Consider the following 19,023-nt stretch of genomic DNA (forward strand, 5'->3'; position numbering starts at 1 on the left):
ACAAGACCGCTTGTATCACCCACAAAGCCTTGCACTCCTCCTCTCCTCGCTACCTGGCGAATAAACTGAAACTCTCTGGAGGCTCTAGACCTTCACGCAATGCGGAGAATCTACTGCTTGAACCTCCCACTTTCAAGAACGAAAGAACAATGGCCCAATTCTTTTCAGGCAACGCAGTGAGAATCTGGAACTCCCTTCCACCTCAGCTCCGGACCACCGCCTCCTCCCAGGCCTTCAAAAGGGACCTCATAGTTCTCCTCCTACAGAGACACCTCCAAAAGTAATTCACGTCCTCTTGTTATTTGGAGGAAGACTTCCCACTACTGAAAATTTCTACTTTGCAGGACCATGGAAGTGCCTTCCCAGTGTGTTCTTGTGATTGGAGTGTTTGCCTTTTTGCAGTATTTTCCATGTACTTGTGTTTGGTGCCCTTTTGTAACATGCACACACCACTTTGCCCTTGCAACACACGGTTTGCTACCTCTCGCATGTTTTTACCTTTGATACTTGCACAAGTGCCACCTTTGCCTATGTAACGCTTGCTCTTGTGCCTGAGTGTCTAGCACTTATTGCAGTACTATACCTCAAATTATACTGTTTTCTCTTGTAACTGCACACTTGTCACTTTTTCCTCCTGTGCACTTTTTACTACCTCATGTATTTTGGTTGCTCACAATTTTACTACCTTGTGTATTTTGTTTGCTCACAATTGTCACTATTACCTTATGTAATGTAACGTCTGCTTTTGTAATCTGTTCTTGTGTAATGTTTTCCATCATGTTTCATCTCTGTTCCTATTGTGAAGCGCTCTGACGCCTTCGGGTAAAGTCCGCGCTATATAAAAATGCATGAATAAATAAATAAATAAAACATTGAAATGAGCAGCAAGGAATAAGCACCTCCCTGTGACTTAGGATGTGCTTAACTCTGCGTCACGTTCCTATCAAGGGCGGAGCCTGGGTGCTCACGTTTCCGTTCTCTAACAAGAACATATGTAGTCCGTCCTCTGTTTTTCCTGGACCTGGTTTGCTGCTGATTGGCTGCACTGGCGGCACCGGGACCCAGGAGACTGGAAAATGTTCGGTCGGGCAGGAGGGGAGGCGGCCGATATGGCGGAGAAATTCGACAATCTGGAGGAACAGCTCGAGAAGTTCGTGGAGAATATCAGGCAGCTGGGGATCATCGTCAGCGACTTCCAGCCTAGCAGCCAAGCTGGGCTTAACCAGAAGCTGTGAGTGCCATCAGGCTGGAATCGTTCGTGCACCTAGAATGGACATAGCGTAGTTCCAATTTATTATCCATTGTGATGCTCCATTCAGTGACTACCCCGAGCCTTTCCTGGGATTTGAGAGAGACTGCCACCAGCCTGCGAGTCATAACCCTTATATCACCCTCTCTGTGTTGAAAATATACTGGAGTTCACTTGAACTTCCCACCGTTTAGGCTAAGTGCCTTGTCGCCGTCATATTTTCTTTGTAGTATTTGATTTAGCATTGCTAGATCCGACTGTGGCAGGTACAACAGAGGTAAAATACCGGATGGGTATAGTGTCATACCGTCGGTTCTTCGTGAATAAAGTGCGTCGTTGAAGGTATCCCCCTTTAAAACTAGCTCTGACAGAGCCAGTAGGTTATGCCTGTTTATAATCCCCCACACGCTAACATGCCCCACAGAGACCGCAACACATACGTTCATCGGTGCACACAGACAGCAACACACTTAAACCCATCTATACAGACGCCAAAACGGATGCCGGAAAATGTGACAGTAGCAAGGTTTTGAAGTGTGTAGGGACGGATGAAAGTGGGTGAGGAAAAAAACAATAACGGATGTGGAAAAGGGTTTTTAATGTAAAGGGTTCGGGGTGGAATGTGGAACTTTGTTTATGTTCCAATGTTGCCTGGACAGCGATTGTTCCACTTAAGGCAGTTACTCTGTGGTTGGTTTGGGAGAATTGCGTTGCTCTTAGGCTTGAGGTTTATTCATTGCCTACGTGATTTCATCATTACAGATTTCTCTCTCAAAGAGCTGGAAATAAGGGCTACATGTCATCAACATTTCTTGAAGAGCAGGATCTTCAGTTCTTTTCTGAAAGGGAGGAGGGGTGCATTTCAGACCATCAGAACACATGGGAATGCTAGATGATTGACGTTTTCCTTCTTGCAAAACTTGAATCGATTGGATAGTGACACTCCAGCCAATAACGATTTGCTTTGTTGTACTCCACTGCATTCTGAATGCTTGATATTAGCAAGCTCCTGTTTTATGAATGATTGCAATCTTCCCTATATACTGATGGTTGCTTCATATATGATATAATTCCAGATTTGTAACTATGGTTCATTAACAACCAAACCAACTAAATATAAACATGGTTTGTGAACCTAGGTCTCACCCTCAGTCGGTAGATTTAGCTTTTTGGACCACATGTACACTGCAGTCGTTGCATAAACTAATTGTTCACAGTTTTATTATCTCAGAAGCATTGCATTCTTCACTAAGATGATAATACTGCAAGGACTGTCTAGGTTCAAGAAACGGGTAATGTGTCAACTTAAATCTCCACTCAAAGATATGTTCTTTACATCAGGCACAGATGCCTACGTTGAATAACAGTGCTTTATTGCAAAATATTCACTGTGTATTAAGTAACGCTATCCTCAAAAATGTAAATGCTGGTCAAAAGGGAGTGAAGGCAGAAATTGCAAGGCAGTGCAGTAGGTGAGGAAATATTGATTGATGAGGATAAGCATTGTCTGAATCCTGAAAGGAAAAGCGGTAATAAGACAAGAAAAGGGGTGACCATATCCTTGTGTATTATCTGAAGACACTTTCTATTGAATCCCAGGTATGCAGCTGTGCCAAGGCACTAAGCGCTGACAAAGAAACCTCAGTTGTTGCTAAGGAGAATTACATAAGTAATGTATGCGAGTATCACTGTGTGTGCATTGGAGAGAGGCTGAGAATTGGATGAGCATGTAATCTGAACACTGTTCAGGCCTGCTGATTCAAACTGTCTCCAGTCTCAGAACCAGAACTCTCAATCATGCCCCATTATCAACACCCTCCTACAACTAAAACTCACCTGGACACCTAAATGTGACTCAGCTCACATGCACCATACAGTCTCATTGGAAATCCAATAGCTCAGTCTTTTAGAGCCAATAATTCTTGGCTTTACCAATACATAAAAAATTGGAATACAAAATTGCACTAAAGCAAGGAGAGTTTAAAAATGTCAAAGTCTAAGGGCCCGATTATGAGTTCGGCAGTCCATGGGACCGCTAAGCCTGTGATGGGGGTCAACTTGCCGTATTACAAGTACAGCGGTTGGACCACGGCAACTGACAGAATCCTTGAGTGGCGGCGCCGCGGTGTAAGGAAGTATTATGCTGGTAGTGCCTCAGCGGCGTTGAAGAGCATTTTACAAGTTTTCTCACTGCCGTCCTTTTTATGGCAGTGAGATTGCCATGAAAAGGGTGCCCTACATGGCCTCTAGTTGCCTGTGTGCATGGGGGTGCTTGCAGGGGGGAACATGTGGTGCCCCCCTGTAGTTTTGCACCCTCTGTTTCTCCACGGGCAGAAATGCACAATAGGTGCATTTCTCTCTATGTAGGGATGCCTGCTACGCTCCTATGGCGATGCCTTTCCAAGGCTCTCCTTTCAAGAACAGTTAGAATAAAGGCACACAGGAATAGCTGGGACAAGGATCTGATCCTTTGTCAGAACTTAATTGGACTTAAAATTACTTACCCAATGAGAGCCATGCAGACCAAACCTAAGAGTCTAGAGGGCAATTATGTAATGATAAATCTGATCCGTACCAAAATTCTAGAGCCTTTAAATCTGATTTTACACCAAAGGTTCTAAAAAAAAAAAACAAACGTAAAAGCTATCTTCGTCATGCATTTAATACTTTACGCCAAAAAGCATGAAGTGCGTTATTGTATCTTTCACCATGTATAGCAGAGTGAAAATATTCATTAGTTACAGGTAACTTGCCTCATTTCACTTGGTAAACACTAGTTGGGAGAGTCCCCAACCTGAACTTGATATATAAAGTGCATTGCATTTCAATTTGAATCAATTCCATGTATGGCTCAAACCCTGCATCTAAATAAGTCACTGGTGAAGTCCCTGCTGTAACACTATAGGTGTCAAATACTGTTCCTTAACAAGTCTAATAGCGTCGGGGCCAAATAGGTTGAGGTTACTCCAGAGGTATTAGCAACACAAAAGATGATGGGTGGAATGCCGAATATTGTCAACTCTTCACCCCCAGTCACAAATCTGAATTAAATCCATCATTTTTTTGCTCACCATGCCACCCCAGTGTGGACCCAATCATACGCAAATTCGTCTTGACCCTTCTCCCCATGGGAACGGGTCAGCCCAAACTGCCAAGCCAGATCCTCCATTGACAGGAAAAATAAGCAGACAAAACCGAATGTGGAGCAGGGTCAAGACTGATTTTCTTATGGCTAGGTCCAAAGTGAGGTGGCACGGTGAGCAAATAAACAATAGATATAACCCAGTACTGTGACTGGGGGTGAATGTTTGACAATGTTCAGCATTCCGTCCATTTTTTTGTGTTATTACTCTAGAGACAACTAAATTGTAGATCATCTAGTGTATTTTTATTTACATGCATTGGCCAGTAGTTTCTTCCTGAATCTTCATACATTCATTGATATCGCCAAAGCAGATTGCATATATGAAGCTGCGTGAGGGTTTGGATTCACACATAACCATTATAATGAAGGTTACATGGAAATAGTGTTCGAGATGGGTCAGATTAAAGCTAGAAATACATTGGGATTAGCGATGTAGTAGGATCTAATCTCAGGATTGTCCCAGAAATCTTTTCTTGATTACCTGCAGCTCTTTGTTGTTACTAAATTCTCAAAATTCTTCCCAAGAAAATGCAGCTGCGTCTACATTTTTGCTTTTTACTTGAGGGATTGTTATTGTAAACTGGCTGTCCGCCATATTCTAAAATATTAGTAAAACATTGCAGATTTAGAAGAACCTAGCTGTGGCCTTTTCTTAAATTTGCATACAGATTAAATTGCTGGTCAAATTGAATACCCAAATAATTGAAATAGGTCACACACTTATAATCCTGCGTGCAAAATTTCCTTTTTAATGGCAAGAGGGGCTTTAATAACAAGTTATTTTTTGAGTAAGTTTAGCAAGTCCTCCTTGCAGTACTTTTTGAATCTTTCTAATAGCCTGTGCATTGAATGGTCTGTTCAAAATATAAAAATGGCATCCTCTGCAAAACGTAGGGCTGGCGTTTTTATATTGACTATTTTATTTATATCAAGATCAGATTCCATTAAATTGACTGTGTCTTTCAAAAACAAGCTAAATAGAACCAGTGCCAGTACACAGCCTTGTGGATATGCCTAGGGATTTAAAAAATGCCACTGCATTCACCAAAAGGACCATATCGGATCCTAGCAGTATTATCTCAACGCAGACCTTTCACTACAAACGGGGCATAATCAATACCCATTCTCTGCAGTGAGTACTACAGCTTATCTTGATTTACTAAATCAAAAATTGATTTTAAATCAACAAAATGACAGGTATATAAAATGCTTTAGAATTATAGTGAATTTAGTACAAGTCATGAGGCTTATTCAGTGGTTCTTGTTCCATTTCTGAAACCAGCCTGAGCGTCTATCAGGATACTATGACAGTCAGCCCAACCCTGCAGCTGGTTTAGCAGCACCCTATTTTGCTGGCTCCATCTTGTAACAAAATACATTGATAATGACCCTATCTCCACGGCCACCTACTTTTCTTCTTCAGAGTAACTGGAATTTCTGAGAGCCTAGAAAATGGAATTATGTTGAATGTTACTAATGCTGTACATGTCTTCTTTAATATGCAGGGCCACATTTTTGGCTCAGCACTTTATAAATCTATTGGCACAAGATCTGGACATGTGGCTTTATTAGCTTTCTGGTACAAAAGGGGGTAGTGATGGACGGACATCTGAATCAATCAAACACTCACACCCAGTCAAAAGATCTGGGTTTAATCCATCACCGTTCTTTAGCCCACTCTGCCACCCCAGTTCAGACATGGCTATATGCAAATCAGTCTGACCCTGTGCCTCATGGGAACAGTCCAGCCCGAACTGCCAAGCCATGTCTTCCCTGGACCGGAAACAAGCTTCCGAGGACCGGTTTCTGGCATTCCAGCTGTCTTCAGCCCGGCTTGCTTGAATCCAGTGGCAAAGTGAGCAAGTGACTCACGTCTGAGCATACCCTGCCACACTTAAGGAGGCCAAAAGAGGTACAAAAGGGGGTGGTGATGGACTCTCACTTTGCCACTGGATTCAAGCAAGCCGGGCTGAAGACGGCTGGGTCCAGGGAAGACATGGCTTGGCAGTTCGGGCTGGACTGTTCCCATGAGGCACAGGGTCAGACTGATTTGCATATAGCCATGTCTGAACTGGGGTGGCAGAGTGGGCTAAAGATCGGTGATGGATTAAACCCAGATCTTTTGACTGGGTGTGAGTATTTGATTGATTCATATGCTCCGTCCATCACCACCCCCTTTTTTACCGCTTTTGGCCACCATAAGTGTGGCAGGGTATGCTCAGACGTGAGTCCCTTGCTCACTTTGCCACTGGATTCAAGCAAGCCGGGCTGAGGACGGCTGGAATGCCAGAAACCGGTCCTCGGAAGCTTGTTTCCGGTCCAGGGAAGACATGGCTTGGCAGTTCGGGCTGGACTGTTCCCATGAGGCACAGGGTCAGACTGATTTGCATATAGCCATGTCTGAACTGGGGTGGCATAGTGGGCTAAAGAACAGTGATGGATTAAACCCAGATCTTTTGACTGGGTGTGAGTATTTGATTGATTCATATGCTCCGTCCATCACCACCCCCTTTTTTACCGCTTTTGGCCACCATAAGTGTGGCAGGGTATGCTCAGACGTGAGTCCCTTGCTCACTTTGCCACTGGATTCAAGCAAGCCGGGCTGAGGACGGCTGGAATGCCAGAAACCGTTCTTCGGAAGCTTGTTTCCGGTCCAGGGAAGACATGGCTTGGCAGTTCGGGCTGGACTGTTCCCATGAGGCACAGGGTCAGACTGATTTGCATATAGCCATGTCTGAACTGGGGTGGCAGAGTGGGCTAAAGATCGGTGATGGATTAAACCCAGATCTTTTGACTGGGTGCGAGTATTTGATTGATTCATATGCTCCGTCCATCACCACCCCCTTTTGTACCGTTTATTAGCTTTCTGGCACACTTTTGCCCTCCACCTCTGGCACCAGTGGTCAAGGAACAAGCAGTTTTGTTAAACCAATTACTCTGAACCCTATTGTTTCTCTTGTTCTCAGAGGATTAACTGCACACAAGATAAAGCAAAATTAATTTCTTGCTGATTAGCTCCCTCTCCATAAGCATAGGTGACACGCTCCCAGATGTTTATTATAGCCTTTCTAATGGCAACTTCTTTTAGCTTATTCCATAACCTCTGCTGATCCCGTTCAAACCATTCATTGATACTCATTCTATAGTTCAACAGTGATTAAAGAAGTAGGCAATAGGCTGGCCTTCTTACCACATCTAAATGTATTTTTTGCAGGTGAAGCGAATATGGTACGGTCATTTTCAAACGATAACCCAAAATTTAATTGGAGCATTGTAAAACATTTTCTCTTTTTATGGACTTTTCTCCAGTTTAGTTCTGGTTTCAGAATGCACAAGTACCCTTCTATGACCTTACTTCCTATAAATCTGGTGTGAAGGAAATGTCTTAAAGTCTCCACAAACAAGTAACGTGATTCAGAAGTATTTACAGTGCATATGATACAGCTCAAACAATTCACTAACTCGTTCCAAAATACTTGCATCTCCGAAGACCAATCCGGTGGAATATATTCATTCCAGATCTTTTCCACTTAGGTGCTTACTTCTGATAATTTCACACGCTGAACATTAGAACCTGCGTTTACAGAAATACTTTGTTGTGATTTACAATGTTGTGATTTACAATTTAACTTGGTGAAGGCCCAAACCGAGAGACCACCAGTTGGTTGCCCTATTTTTTTACTTTTCATTGGTTATGGTACTCCAAATAATCTTCCAGAATCAAGTCGGACAATGCTCATGTATCCTGAAAGCTGCAAACATCATGGATTTTCAATAATCATGTCTCTCAGCATCATCAGTTATAACATTTAAGACCGCAATATTCCAAGTCCTAATCCTCACACAGCATTTTCCCCACGATCTCTTGTCGACCCTCAAGTTGCTGCATTAAAGACATGGCTAGAATGCTGTTAAATGTTCAGCATCATTTCTTTGCCATCACAGTTGTAACAGTGTTATAGATAGTTTCTGTATTTTGTTATTTTATTTAGACATATTAAGTAAGAGTCTAAATATTGTTCTACTTAAGATACGTGTTTCCTTGATTGCAATGATATTTTGCAATGCAAGCTGTTTTTAATTTAAGGATGTTATTTGTTTGGTATGTCTTAATGTGATTTGTTTTAATGATATTAATTAATGTATGGTTCTTTCTGATATGATTCTTTCTGATTACAACAAATAATGTTGCTGGTTGGTTGCCATGCTGATTTGAAGCTGAGCAAGGGACTTCTGACCATCAAGTTAGTGGTGTGTGCTAGGTAGATCATAGGCTCAAAAAAATGATCTTTGAGTTTATTCCTTCACCAGAATAGCTTTGGTTAGTTGGACATATTTCTCTGCTAGCACATGCACTCCTGCCTGAGAAGGACTTACTGGCAAATGTGCAGTTCCCGTGCCTTGCATAAAAGACATTCTGCCAATGGAAATTTGTAGATTGGTACCTGAAACCAACTCCTGGTTCTTGTCAATTCATGAGGGTATTTATTTCATATTTAGCACCGTTGGATTCTTTGCGGCCAAAGCTATAACAGCTGGAATTTCTACTCCTGTTGTCTGTGATCAGTATTGCTCCTTGTTGTAAAATAAGGTCGCTTTTGAAAGTTTGTGCTTGTATCTGCTGACTTGTATGTATGTATTGGTATTTATTACGCGCATATTTCACCCATAGGTCTCATAGCGCTAGCTGGCGGCCGGGTCGGGACAGAGCGTTTAGAAGAGCCACGTTTTAAGGGCTTTACGAAACGACTTATGGTTGGTTTCTAGGCGGAGCTGTAGGGGCAGTGCATTCCATTGCTCTGGCGCAGTTCTGGAGAAGGACCTACAACCGTTCTTCACGGTGCAGACCTTGGGGATGGTCAGAAGGTGCTTGCTGTTTGAACGGAGAGTTCTTATTGGCTGATATTTGGTCAATGTCTTTTCCAGATAGGTTGGTCCCTTGTTGTTGATTGTTTTGTGTACTAGACAACATATCTTGAAATTAATCCTCTTTCTGATGGGGAGCCAGTGAAGAGTCCTTAGGTTGGGAGCCGATGGGGAGCGTGGAGGGAGATTTAAAACCAGTCATGCTGCGGTGTTCTGCAGCACCTGGAGCTTAGATAGGAGTTTATTGTTTATGGATGCGAACAGTGCATTTCCATAGTCTAGGCGATTGATAATTTGTCCCTGAAACAGGGGTAGGCGAGACTGAAGTGGGATCCATTTAAACATTTTCTTTAGGGATCGCATTATGCCATAGCACGCACGTGCCACAGTGTTTACGTGATCAGCCATATAAAGCTTATTGTCTATTATTACTCCTAAGTTGCGGACAGCGAGCTTGGGTGGGGGGCACAGCCCTAATTAGGGTGGCCACCAGTCGAAAGACCAAAGGTTTTGGGCGTCACCGAAAAGCAGAATCTCAGTCTTACTTGCGTTGAGCAGGAGATGGTTGTTGGACATCCAGCCATTGATAGTTAACATGCACTGTATGAATCTGTGCTGCGTATTGATGTGGTCGGGACCAAGAGTGATCAGTATTTGTGTGTCATCGGCGTAAGACACAGTATCGAAACCATGCGCTCTAATTATTTTAGCCAAGGTGACATGTGTAAGTTAAAAAGGGTCGGGCTTAAAATTGATCCTTGGGGAACGTTTTTATCGATAAACTGGCTTTTGGATGAGAATCCTTCTATTTTTACCTTTTAAAGGACCGGTCTGAGAGGTAGCTTTTAATCCACTGTAGAGCGGGACCTTCCACACCACATTCCCTCAGGCGCTCCAGAAGGATGCTATGAGATATGGTGTGGAAGGCCACCGACAGATCAAGCAGGATTAGGATGGTGGACTGCCTGGCATCCAGAAAGCGCCTGATGTTATCAGCAATCTCAACCAGGGCCGTTTCCGTGCGGTGATGGGGCCGGAAGCCCGATTGAGATGGATCAAAGATTTGATTGTTTTCTAAGTGTTTGGATAATTGATTATTGATCATTGATTCCATTACTTTCCCGAACAGGGGGAGGAGTGAGATAGGCCTGTAGTTTGATAGTTGTTTAGGGTCAGCAGATTTTTTTTTTATAATTGGTCTAACTACGGCTTCTTTCCAGTGAGAAGGAACTGCTGACTGTACTAGTGACAAGTTCAGGATTTTGGTTAGATTGGGAATGAGAGTTTGTTCAATCTTGGATAGAATTTGTGGAGATGCTGGACCATCTGGCGAACCGGATTCATTTTCCCTAAGTGTTGTAGAGATATCTTCCTCTGTTTATTGTTTTGAAATTTTCCAGATATTTGATAGTGCTGGGAAGAGATGCCGCAGAATTTTGCTGCAGTGGAGAACGGTTTGATTGGGAAAATGCTTTGTGGATGTCATTTATTTTGGTAATGAAGAAATCTGAGAGTGAGCCTACCCATTCCTGGGAGGCGGTTAGAGATGGTGAGTTAGGAGGTGGGTTGGTGAATTCTTTCATAATCTTATAAAGTTCTTTATGGGAGTTAGCTGCTTGGTTAATCCTGTTGCCTAGATACGTTTTTAGGTCTCGTGACCTACAATGCGCGCAAGCGCATTGAGGGAGTGAGAATTCAAGTGCTCAAAATCCTCGTGAAACCACGGGCTTTTTGCTGCGGTTTTCATTAAGTTCACGTGGCCACAGGCACGCGCTTTTGGGCCATAAACTTGCATTCCTCCTCCCCCCTCCCCAGCCAGCTTCCCCCAGGCCGTAGCAGCACTCCTCCCACACCTTTAAAGTGAAGCTTAGCTTCACTTCAAAGGCTGCTTCACACCGTGTCACATTTCTCCTCCCCCCTCCCCTTCTCTGCCTTCCCTCAGTCTTGTTCTTTTAGTCTATGGATGATCTCTTGTTCGCTTTGTGACCAGGAGATCAGACGAGTATCCCGGCTTCTCCACCCGTTCACATACGTGTGCTATCTTGAGCAAGCCTTGACTGGGTTCCACTATTTGCCAACGCAGCCTGAGTCATGCGCAGCGCGAGGGCTGTTTGCACCAGCAGGCCTCTTCCACAACAGTGTCTGCATCCATATTATACACATTTAAACCCAGCTGGTTTACAAACACGTCAACCTTAAATCCGGTTCAACAACTAAGTATTAAAAAATGTGCCATAAGCGCGTGGATATGTGATTGATTTCCAACCACGTGACCTCGCTTCAGGGGACTTTATCCTTAGACGGGGGACAACCTTTGGCTGTAAGTATCCGGTGTGATGTGCACAGACGTAGATTATTGTAACCGAAACGCTACGGGATGAAACACATAAAAACAAACAAATGTAAACACGGAGAAGCAGACTCCTGCTATCTGCGAGGTCTGGAGAGAGGTGCGATGCCGCGGCCGCACACCCCACAGGAGCACCGGTGCAACGCAGGCCTCTTCAGCCCCTGCCCTGCAGGAGACCCCAGTATTTCACGGGGTCGCCACTTAGCACAGGGCAATGAAATTGTGACTTATTGGAGACCCGTGGCCCCTCACCGCGTTCTGCAATGGCGGCCCCAGCATTGCATTAAGCCACTGTTTACACCCCCCCCCAGGAAACACTGCGGGTTGGGTGAGATTGGGGTGAGGGGTGTCTTTCAGTTCTCAGGGGTAATACCGCACACTATATTGGTTCCCGAGACTCGACATGCGCAGGGACACACAACACTAGCTTTGCATATAGCGTCATGCGGCACCTTGTCGTTTCTAAGCGTTGTAATGACAGTTGTCAGTCTTGTAATCCTTCAGTGCTCTACTTTACGTACAACATGTACGTTTCACATAGATGATCACACACAGAAGAAACCGCATTACGCAGAGAACGAACAACCATCAAATAATATATTTTATAACTCAAGTAGGTTAAACTCTGGGGAGAGGATGTGTCTTAACGGCCAGAGCGGCGGACCTTGAAGCTGGGGACCCAGGTTCGTGTCTGGCTGGAGGAGGCTCACGCATCCTGCGGTTCTGGGCAAATCATGTATTCTTCCCATGTATAGAAATGCATGTGTCCTTGTGTAATGTAACTGGTTCTCAAGTACAGTGCTGTGATACCTTCGGGTCGAGTTCGCGCTATATAAAACTGCAAAAATAAATAAATAAGAAAGAACCCTGCGGACGCCGGTGTGAATTGAACACCGTGCTTGGACTTGCGACGCTGGAGGGGAAACCGCACACACTAGACAATGAGCCCCATGCTGGTGCTTCGGGCAGCTAACCCGGTAAATGCCCAGTTTCAGGCACTGAACAAAAAATATTCACACAAGACACACTCCGAGGTCCTGGTGCAAAATGTGGTGCAAAACCGCTTCGAATGTGCAGTGCGTTCTCTGAAGCCAAACTGTGCTCGTGATCCGGTTTCCTGGGACTGCAGGGCACAGACACCTCTCTGCAGCAGGCACACCGACCACAGGGCAGCCCGCCGTTTACAAGCAGGCGAGCGGAACAAAGCTCAACCTCTGAATTAACACCCATAAAAGTAAACAAAACACTACTTCATCTGAAAGTGCTTTTCAGGGAACACGTACGGCCGGGTTTTGTGCTGTTCTATGTGGAGAAATTGAGAGGTTTCAGACACATTTAAGTTCAGCAGCGTCACAGTCACGATGGTCTGCAGAGGCTCCGTGTTTTGCACCAGAGTCATTCCTTCTAGGTTTCATTCTTATTTATTCAAGGAGTTTCGTATAGCGCTAAACATGGGGCCTTGCAGCTATTCGGAGCGCAATGAGGTGGATTCCGTGTATACTCGGTTAATTCCAAGCTCTGGTGACAGGGGCAGCGCCGACATTTTTTCCGACCTTTGGAATCTTGGAGATGTCTGTGTGTGGGTGGGGGGGAGGGGGTGAGGGGCGCTTTGCACCACGTCTCTTCCACTCGTGTAGTGGTGTGCCAATTTTCAAGTTTTCTAGTGCTCGAGCAGGGCCACCCGCACCTCATTCAAAACAAGCACTGGCGTTGCCAATATGTTTCGCATTTGGAAAGTTGGAGCTATTGGTTTTGTAAATGACATTTTATATTTATATATTGTTATTGACAATGCCAATAACAATATATAAATATAAAATGTCATTTACAAAACCAATAGCTCCAACTTTCCTACTGCGAGACCTATTGGCAACGCCAGTGCTTGTTTTGGTTGTCGCTATGCTTTCCATGTAATGGTGGTGCAAAGTTTTATAGTGTTGTCTATCCATAGGATCTTTCGTGATTCTCCATTTGCGTTCTGCCTTTCTTTAATATGAAAACTGACTTAATATAGGAAACATAACAACAGAAGAGTGGCATTCAGAACCCCCCCCCCCCCAAAAAAGTTATGTCTAAACAAACATTCATATCATTTTCATAATCCTCATGATAATATGTAGAGGGCTAAATGGAGATCAGGGTAATGAAACCTAGAAGGTGACCCTCTCTTTGAATATCTACCTCTTCCCCGATGAGAACTTGCTAATGTTTCTGAACATCCAATGCCGTCCTCTGCCCTTCTACTCACTGCATCATTTACTGACTGTTTCGAACTGATTGGAGAGACCACTGTCACTTGTGCTAAATTCAGTTCCTCCACAGATCTTGCATGTCGATGAGGATGTTGCAGACTATGAAGTTTCTAGCGAATACTGAGATTTGAAATCTTGCTGGAAAGGCTTCTGTAATCTGCTGCTTCAACACCCTGCTGACCAACCCATCTTCTCCTGTATAGAGGACAAAAGAATTGTTGAGAAAATCTTCTCGCATAGTTCCTGAGAAAAAATACGTTTCCAGAGTCTCCAATTGTGGAAACAGCCACTGCCAATGCCCATGGTTTAACATCAATATCTTCCCTGTAGAAAGAAAGCAAGAAGATGGATACTGTAGGAAGATGTGCAAGACTTCATCTGTTCATAAGAGCTGCCAGGGTCACTGCTTTCCTGTAATTATATGACCGCTGACTATGGGGTTTGTTAAACAAGTTTGCTGAGTCGTTTCCGAGAGAAAAAAAGATTACTATGAGATTTTTAGGGAAGGAATTCTTTCTCTGGATTCGAGTAACTATTCTTCCAAACACTCATCTTGAGTTGACCACTGCCACCGCCGTTTAATGAGTTGATTGTCATGATGGTGTCTCACCTCACTAACACCAGAGATATTACAGAAAATACTTTGCCTTTTATTTTTTGGGATTTCACTCACTTTGGTTTCCTCACAGTTGAAGTAATCCAAAGAACGAAACCTAAGTAAAATCTTTCTGATGGTTATCCGCTCATATAGACTTGCAGCACCAAACTACCTTAAACTTGATTGTGATAAAAGACCAAACGATCTGTCTCGGCATCAATGCTGACAGACCTTCTCTCACTCCAGCACTGAACATCCAATACTTTATAGCAGTGCTTGATACAAAAAGAACAAATGTGTGATTTCTTTTGAGGACAAACTGTTGTACATTTAGGTGAAATGCCACGGTGAAATCGCATATCAACCTACACTCAGATAGGGTCTCTTTGCATTTGGGCTCTATGCCATTCTACATCTTTCTTTTGCCTAATGCTACTGTCTATTTCAAACTCCCTGCAGAAATATCTGGAGGACCAATGGATCAAACATGTTGGAGGTTATGGGGACAAGAATTGTATGAAGTTGGAAGTTGGCATTCATAATGGCTCTCTCTGCATCTAGAAGAATGAGTGACCTTCCAACTCTTTGCATTCGTTTTCTAATTACAATAAGTTTTATTTTTCCTATGAATCACACCATATTACCTTTAACAAGCATTGGAAATGCAATAGGTCTCGCATTAGAAAAGTTGGAGCTATTGGTCTTGTAAATGACAAATATTTTATTTATTTGTTGGTTTTTAAAATAGCTAAATTGATAGCTTTGTCATTTACAACGCCAATAGTTATAACTTTCGCGAATGTGACACCTATAGCATTTGGAATGCAACATGTTTTGTATTTACGTGACATAGATGGCAGCTCTGGTCGTTAGGCCACATCTCTAGAGAGCAGGAGAGTGCAGCAGGTGTGTGAGGGTGAGTGGGTGTGTGAGGGTGTGAGGGTGAGTGAGGTTGAGGGTGTGTGAGGGTGAGGGTGTGGGTGTGTGAGGGTGAGTGAGGGTGTTTGAGGGTGTGTGAGGGTGAGTGAGGGTGTGTGAGGTGGTGAGGGTGAGGGTTAGGGGGTGTGAGGGTGAGGGTGAGAGGGTGACAGAGTGTGTGTGAGGGTGAGGGGATGAGGGTAAGGGTGTGTGAGGGAGAGGGGGTGATGGTGAGAGGGTGCGAGGGTGAGGGTGGGTGAGGGTGTGTGAGGGTGTGTGAGGGTGAGGGGGTGTGAGGCTGAGTGAGGGTGAGAGGGTTGTGAGGGGTGTGAGGGTGAGTGAGGGTGTGTGAGGATGAGGGGGTGAGGATGTGAAGGCGCGTTTGGCAGTGTATGTTTTAACGCTCGGAATATCACAATTAATAGTTATGTTCAAAAAGTTGTCATCTGGAAATGTTACGTTTTCCCGTTCAGAACGACGCCAGCCTTAATACAGGCGACAAGGCGGCCATCTTGGGTAGGGCTAATTTTCACGTTCGTAATTACAGCTGGACTACCGTTGTGGAACGCAATACTACCCTGTTAACAGACAATGAGCCTTGAGTAGAGACGGTCGTCAGTCCCAAAAAAAGTAAAGCTTGAATACCCAGCAGTAACACCAAAGGCCATTTTGAAACGGGTTAATGTCCGTCTGATGTAAAGAACAGCGGGTCAATGAGCGGAATCATACCTTTCAGTAGTAGGCATGAAGCCCGGCCCATCTGTTTACGTTTTCCGGTCTGGTCGCACAACTTTGTTTATCCCCTAACCGTCAACTTTAGGGAGCCGTGGGGGGCGACGGGGTTTAGAGAAACAGAACTACATTTTCCTATTTAACTTGTTTTGCAGGCAAGCTCTCTTCAAGTACAATGGTAACGTTGCATTTTATGTTAACTATCAGTACTGTTGGTATATACGTTGCAATGAGCTGCATGCTATTAAGGTAACGTGTTTTCTTTCTCGAATAGTAGCGGATTGTCAGTTGTCTCTGTTGAAGGACTTAATGAAGTAAACACAAATGAGGTACTAGCAGTGGTTTCCGCCTCTTGGAGCCCTGTCAAGTTGGCGTCGCTCGTGGCGTGTTGTGGGTTAAGTTAATGTCATTCTTCATAGAGGCAGATCTTCGGGTTGTTATGCATTGTGGACAGGTGCGTGGTCTGGACAGTTGGATCATTGGAAATTTAGTTTTGGCCTAGACATGTTAACGTTCTGGGGCGATAGACTTGCTCGATGGGAAGAGGATCAGTTTGGCCACTGTATACGTACTTCTGGGACAGCTGACTCGTGCTACCCCAATAGTTAATGAGTGAGCACTATGTATCAGAAGGTTACTCTCGTTAACAAGAGAAACACCGAGCACGGCGTCAGTGTTGGAATTGCTGGGGGGTAGGGGGTAAGTGGTGATTTAAAAAAAAAATGCGACACGGCGGGCAGGGGAGGGGGCGGAGCGGGGAGAGGGAACAGACGGAGGGAAGGCCAGATAAGGGGAGGGGGGAGGAGAAATGCGACACGGCGGGCAGGGAAGGGGGCGGAGCGGGGAGAGGGAACAGACGAAGGGAAGACAGATAAGGGGAGGGGGAGGAGAAATGCGACACGGCGGGCAGGGGAGGGGGCGAGGGGGGAGGAGAAATGTGACGTGCGGATGAGGGAACTGATGTGCACGCGCTTTTAAGCTCAATGCGCATGCGCATTGAGCTTAAAAGTCACGGGCACTGCAAGGAATCGCCACGATTCCTTGCAAGTTGGACAAAGAGTGGATAAGCCCCCATAGTCTCGCTTGCTCGATGCGCATGCGCATCGACAGGCGAGACCTAAAAATGTTTACTATGTTTTGGTGTGCCACCTCAAAACTCCATTTAGTGGCTGTTTTATTCTCTTGACAGGCAAAATGCAGTTACAGTGCTTTTCCTCGACTGTTCTGTTGCCATTGGTGCGTAATTGCTCTCAACTATTTATCCTCCTGGAGACCCTGCACCCTTTCACTATGTTGAAATGTCTATTACACTAGGGTTAGACTTGCTTGTGAAAGTTATCTCAGTTGTCCTTCGTGGGACTTTGTATGTTGTTTTTAATCAGTTCTCTTGTACCATTTGACAACGAACAGACCGAATCGGTCGAAAATGGATTTTATTTTTACACTTTGTGTCTGACTACAAGAGCAAAGAGCACCTTGTGTTTTAAATGTGGTTTGTTGGAAATTATGGCTGGTAATTGGGTTATTCCAGAGGGAAGTTTTTGGTTCAGTTTCAAGGCCCTGAGTTGGCAGATTAAGCCTTACCCAAGATTGCTCTGTACCATCTTATGGAACTGGTGATGGGTCAGATAGAAATTTCCCCCAAATTGGAACATGTAGGTGATGGGTATAAACACATGCATTTTTCTGGAAAAGGCTAATTTACAGTGCAAGAGGTTGCTGGCTGAAACACCACATGGTATGTGAACCCTGGCCAAAAGTAACATCTTTTGGAGCAGTGGCTGGGAGGGCTGCGGGGGTCCACTAATGTGGATCCTAAATTACTGAACACTACTTTATGTTCATGCTATGTGTTAAATGTTTTTGAATCCCGGACTTTTCCTTTGCATTTAATTGCAATAAACTCCGAATTGTCTGTTACTTATGTTTAAGTATATGTCCTATGTTGTTTAATGATTACTGTCCTTTGTTTAAATAACTCCGAACTCAGTATGGTCTGCCGTTCTAATTCAGTTAATTAGAACTAAGATATTTTACAGGTGATGTGTGCAACATGTACAGATTTATCTAGACTGAGCCACTAATAACGGTGAATGTCCTTCAATCCGAAATTAATTACGAAATAAGTCTAGATGAATAAAAAACAAAGGTTAATACCCATGTTCAATCTTTGTATATTGGGTTGCCCTATTTTGTTCATGCCTGCGTGTACGGAGCAAAAGTGTTAAAAACTTGAGCATTCCTTATGGGATTTTGCAGAACCCTATCCGCAATCACAATGGCCAGACCCTTATATTCTAACTATCTGTCCTAGTACACACGTGATCATGAGAGCACTTTTAAGTTTGGTTTTAGCTGTACTTCAGAACCTGTCAAATATAACAGAAGGAACTGTAGGGTGCTTGTTGGCATATCTGCGTAGGACCAGTCTTGGAACCCACTTGTAATCAAGCAGTGACTATTGCTATAATGCTTATGGTGGACCATGCCAGTGTGCCAATCCCCCTCTCAAAAAAATTCAAAAAATCTGTTTTCATAGGTTAGTGTGATTAAGCTGTGCAGAAAATAGTTATAGTAAGAGTACGTGTTTACAATAATTATTTGCACAGTGCGATGTGTTTTACTCCGTGTAAGCACTGTTGTTTTAAACTTGTATTAAACTAGCGAAATCCACCTTCGTCCTCTGAAATCGGTGTGTGATAACAGTCCAGAAGTATCTCGAGACTGTCCTTAAAGTAGACAACATGTTAATGGCAACTTGCAGAGTCTATGCAGCTGGCAGACTGAGTCTCACGCCCAGTGGTATCCAATCATCTCCTATTACAGGGGAACAGACTGTAATAGGAGATGATTGAATACCACTGGGCCTGAGACTCGGTTCAAATTTTCCTCCCAGACATCTGGACCTTTTAT

The 19,023-nt window shown here is 44.0% G+C and overlaps 1 protein-coding gene across 1 annotated transcript in view; it reads left to right on the forward strand.

The window, feature by feature from the left end:
- Positions 1-990: 990 nt before the first annotated feature.
- The window catches only part of MED10 (mediator complex subunit 10), a 57,117-nt gene continuing 39,084 nt past the window's right edge, over positions 991-19,023 (forward strand). Inside the window, exon 1 of the mRNA XM_086965285.1 lies at positions 991-1,231. Within this exon, the coding sequence (XP_086821411.1) occupies positions 1,077-1,231 (155 nt within the window). The 5' untranslated portion in view covers positions 991-1,076. The remainder of the gene's footprint in view (positions 1,232-19,023) is intronic.

The sequence above is a fragment of the Lissotriton vulgaris genome, chromosome 4_1 (genome assembly GCF_964263255.1).
Source record: "Lissotriton vulgaris chromosome 4_1, aLisVul1.2, whole genome shotgun sequence".
In the NCBI taxonomy this organism is placed as follows: domain Eukaryota; kingdom Metazoa; phylum Chordata; class Amphibia; order Caudata; family Salamandridae; genus Lissotriton; species Lissotriton vulgaris.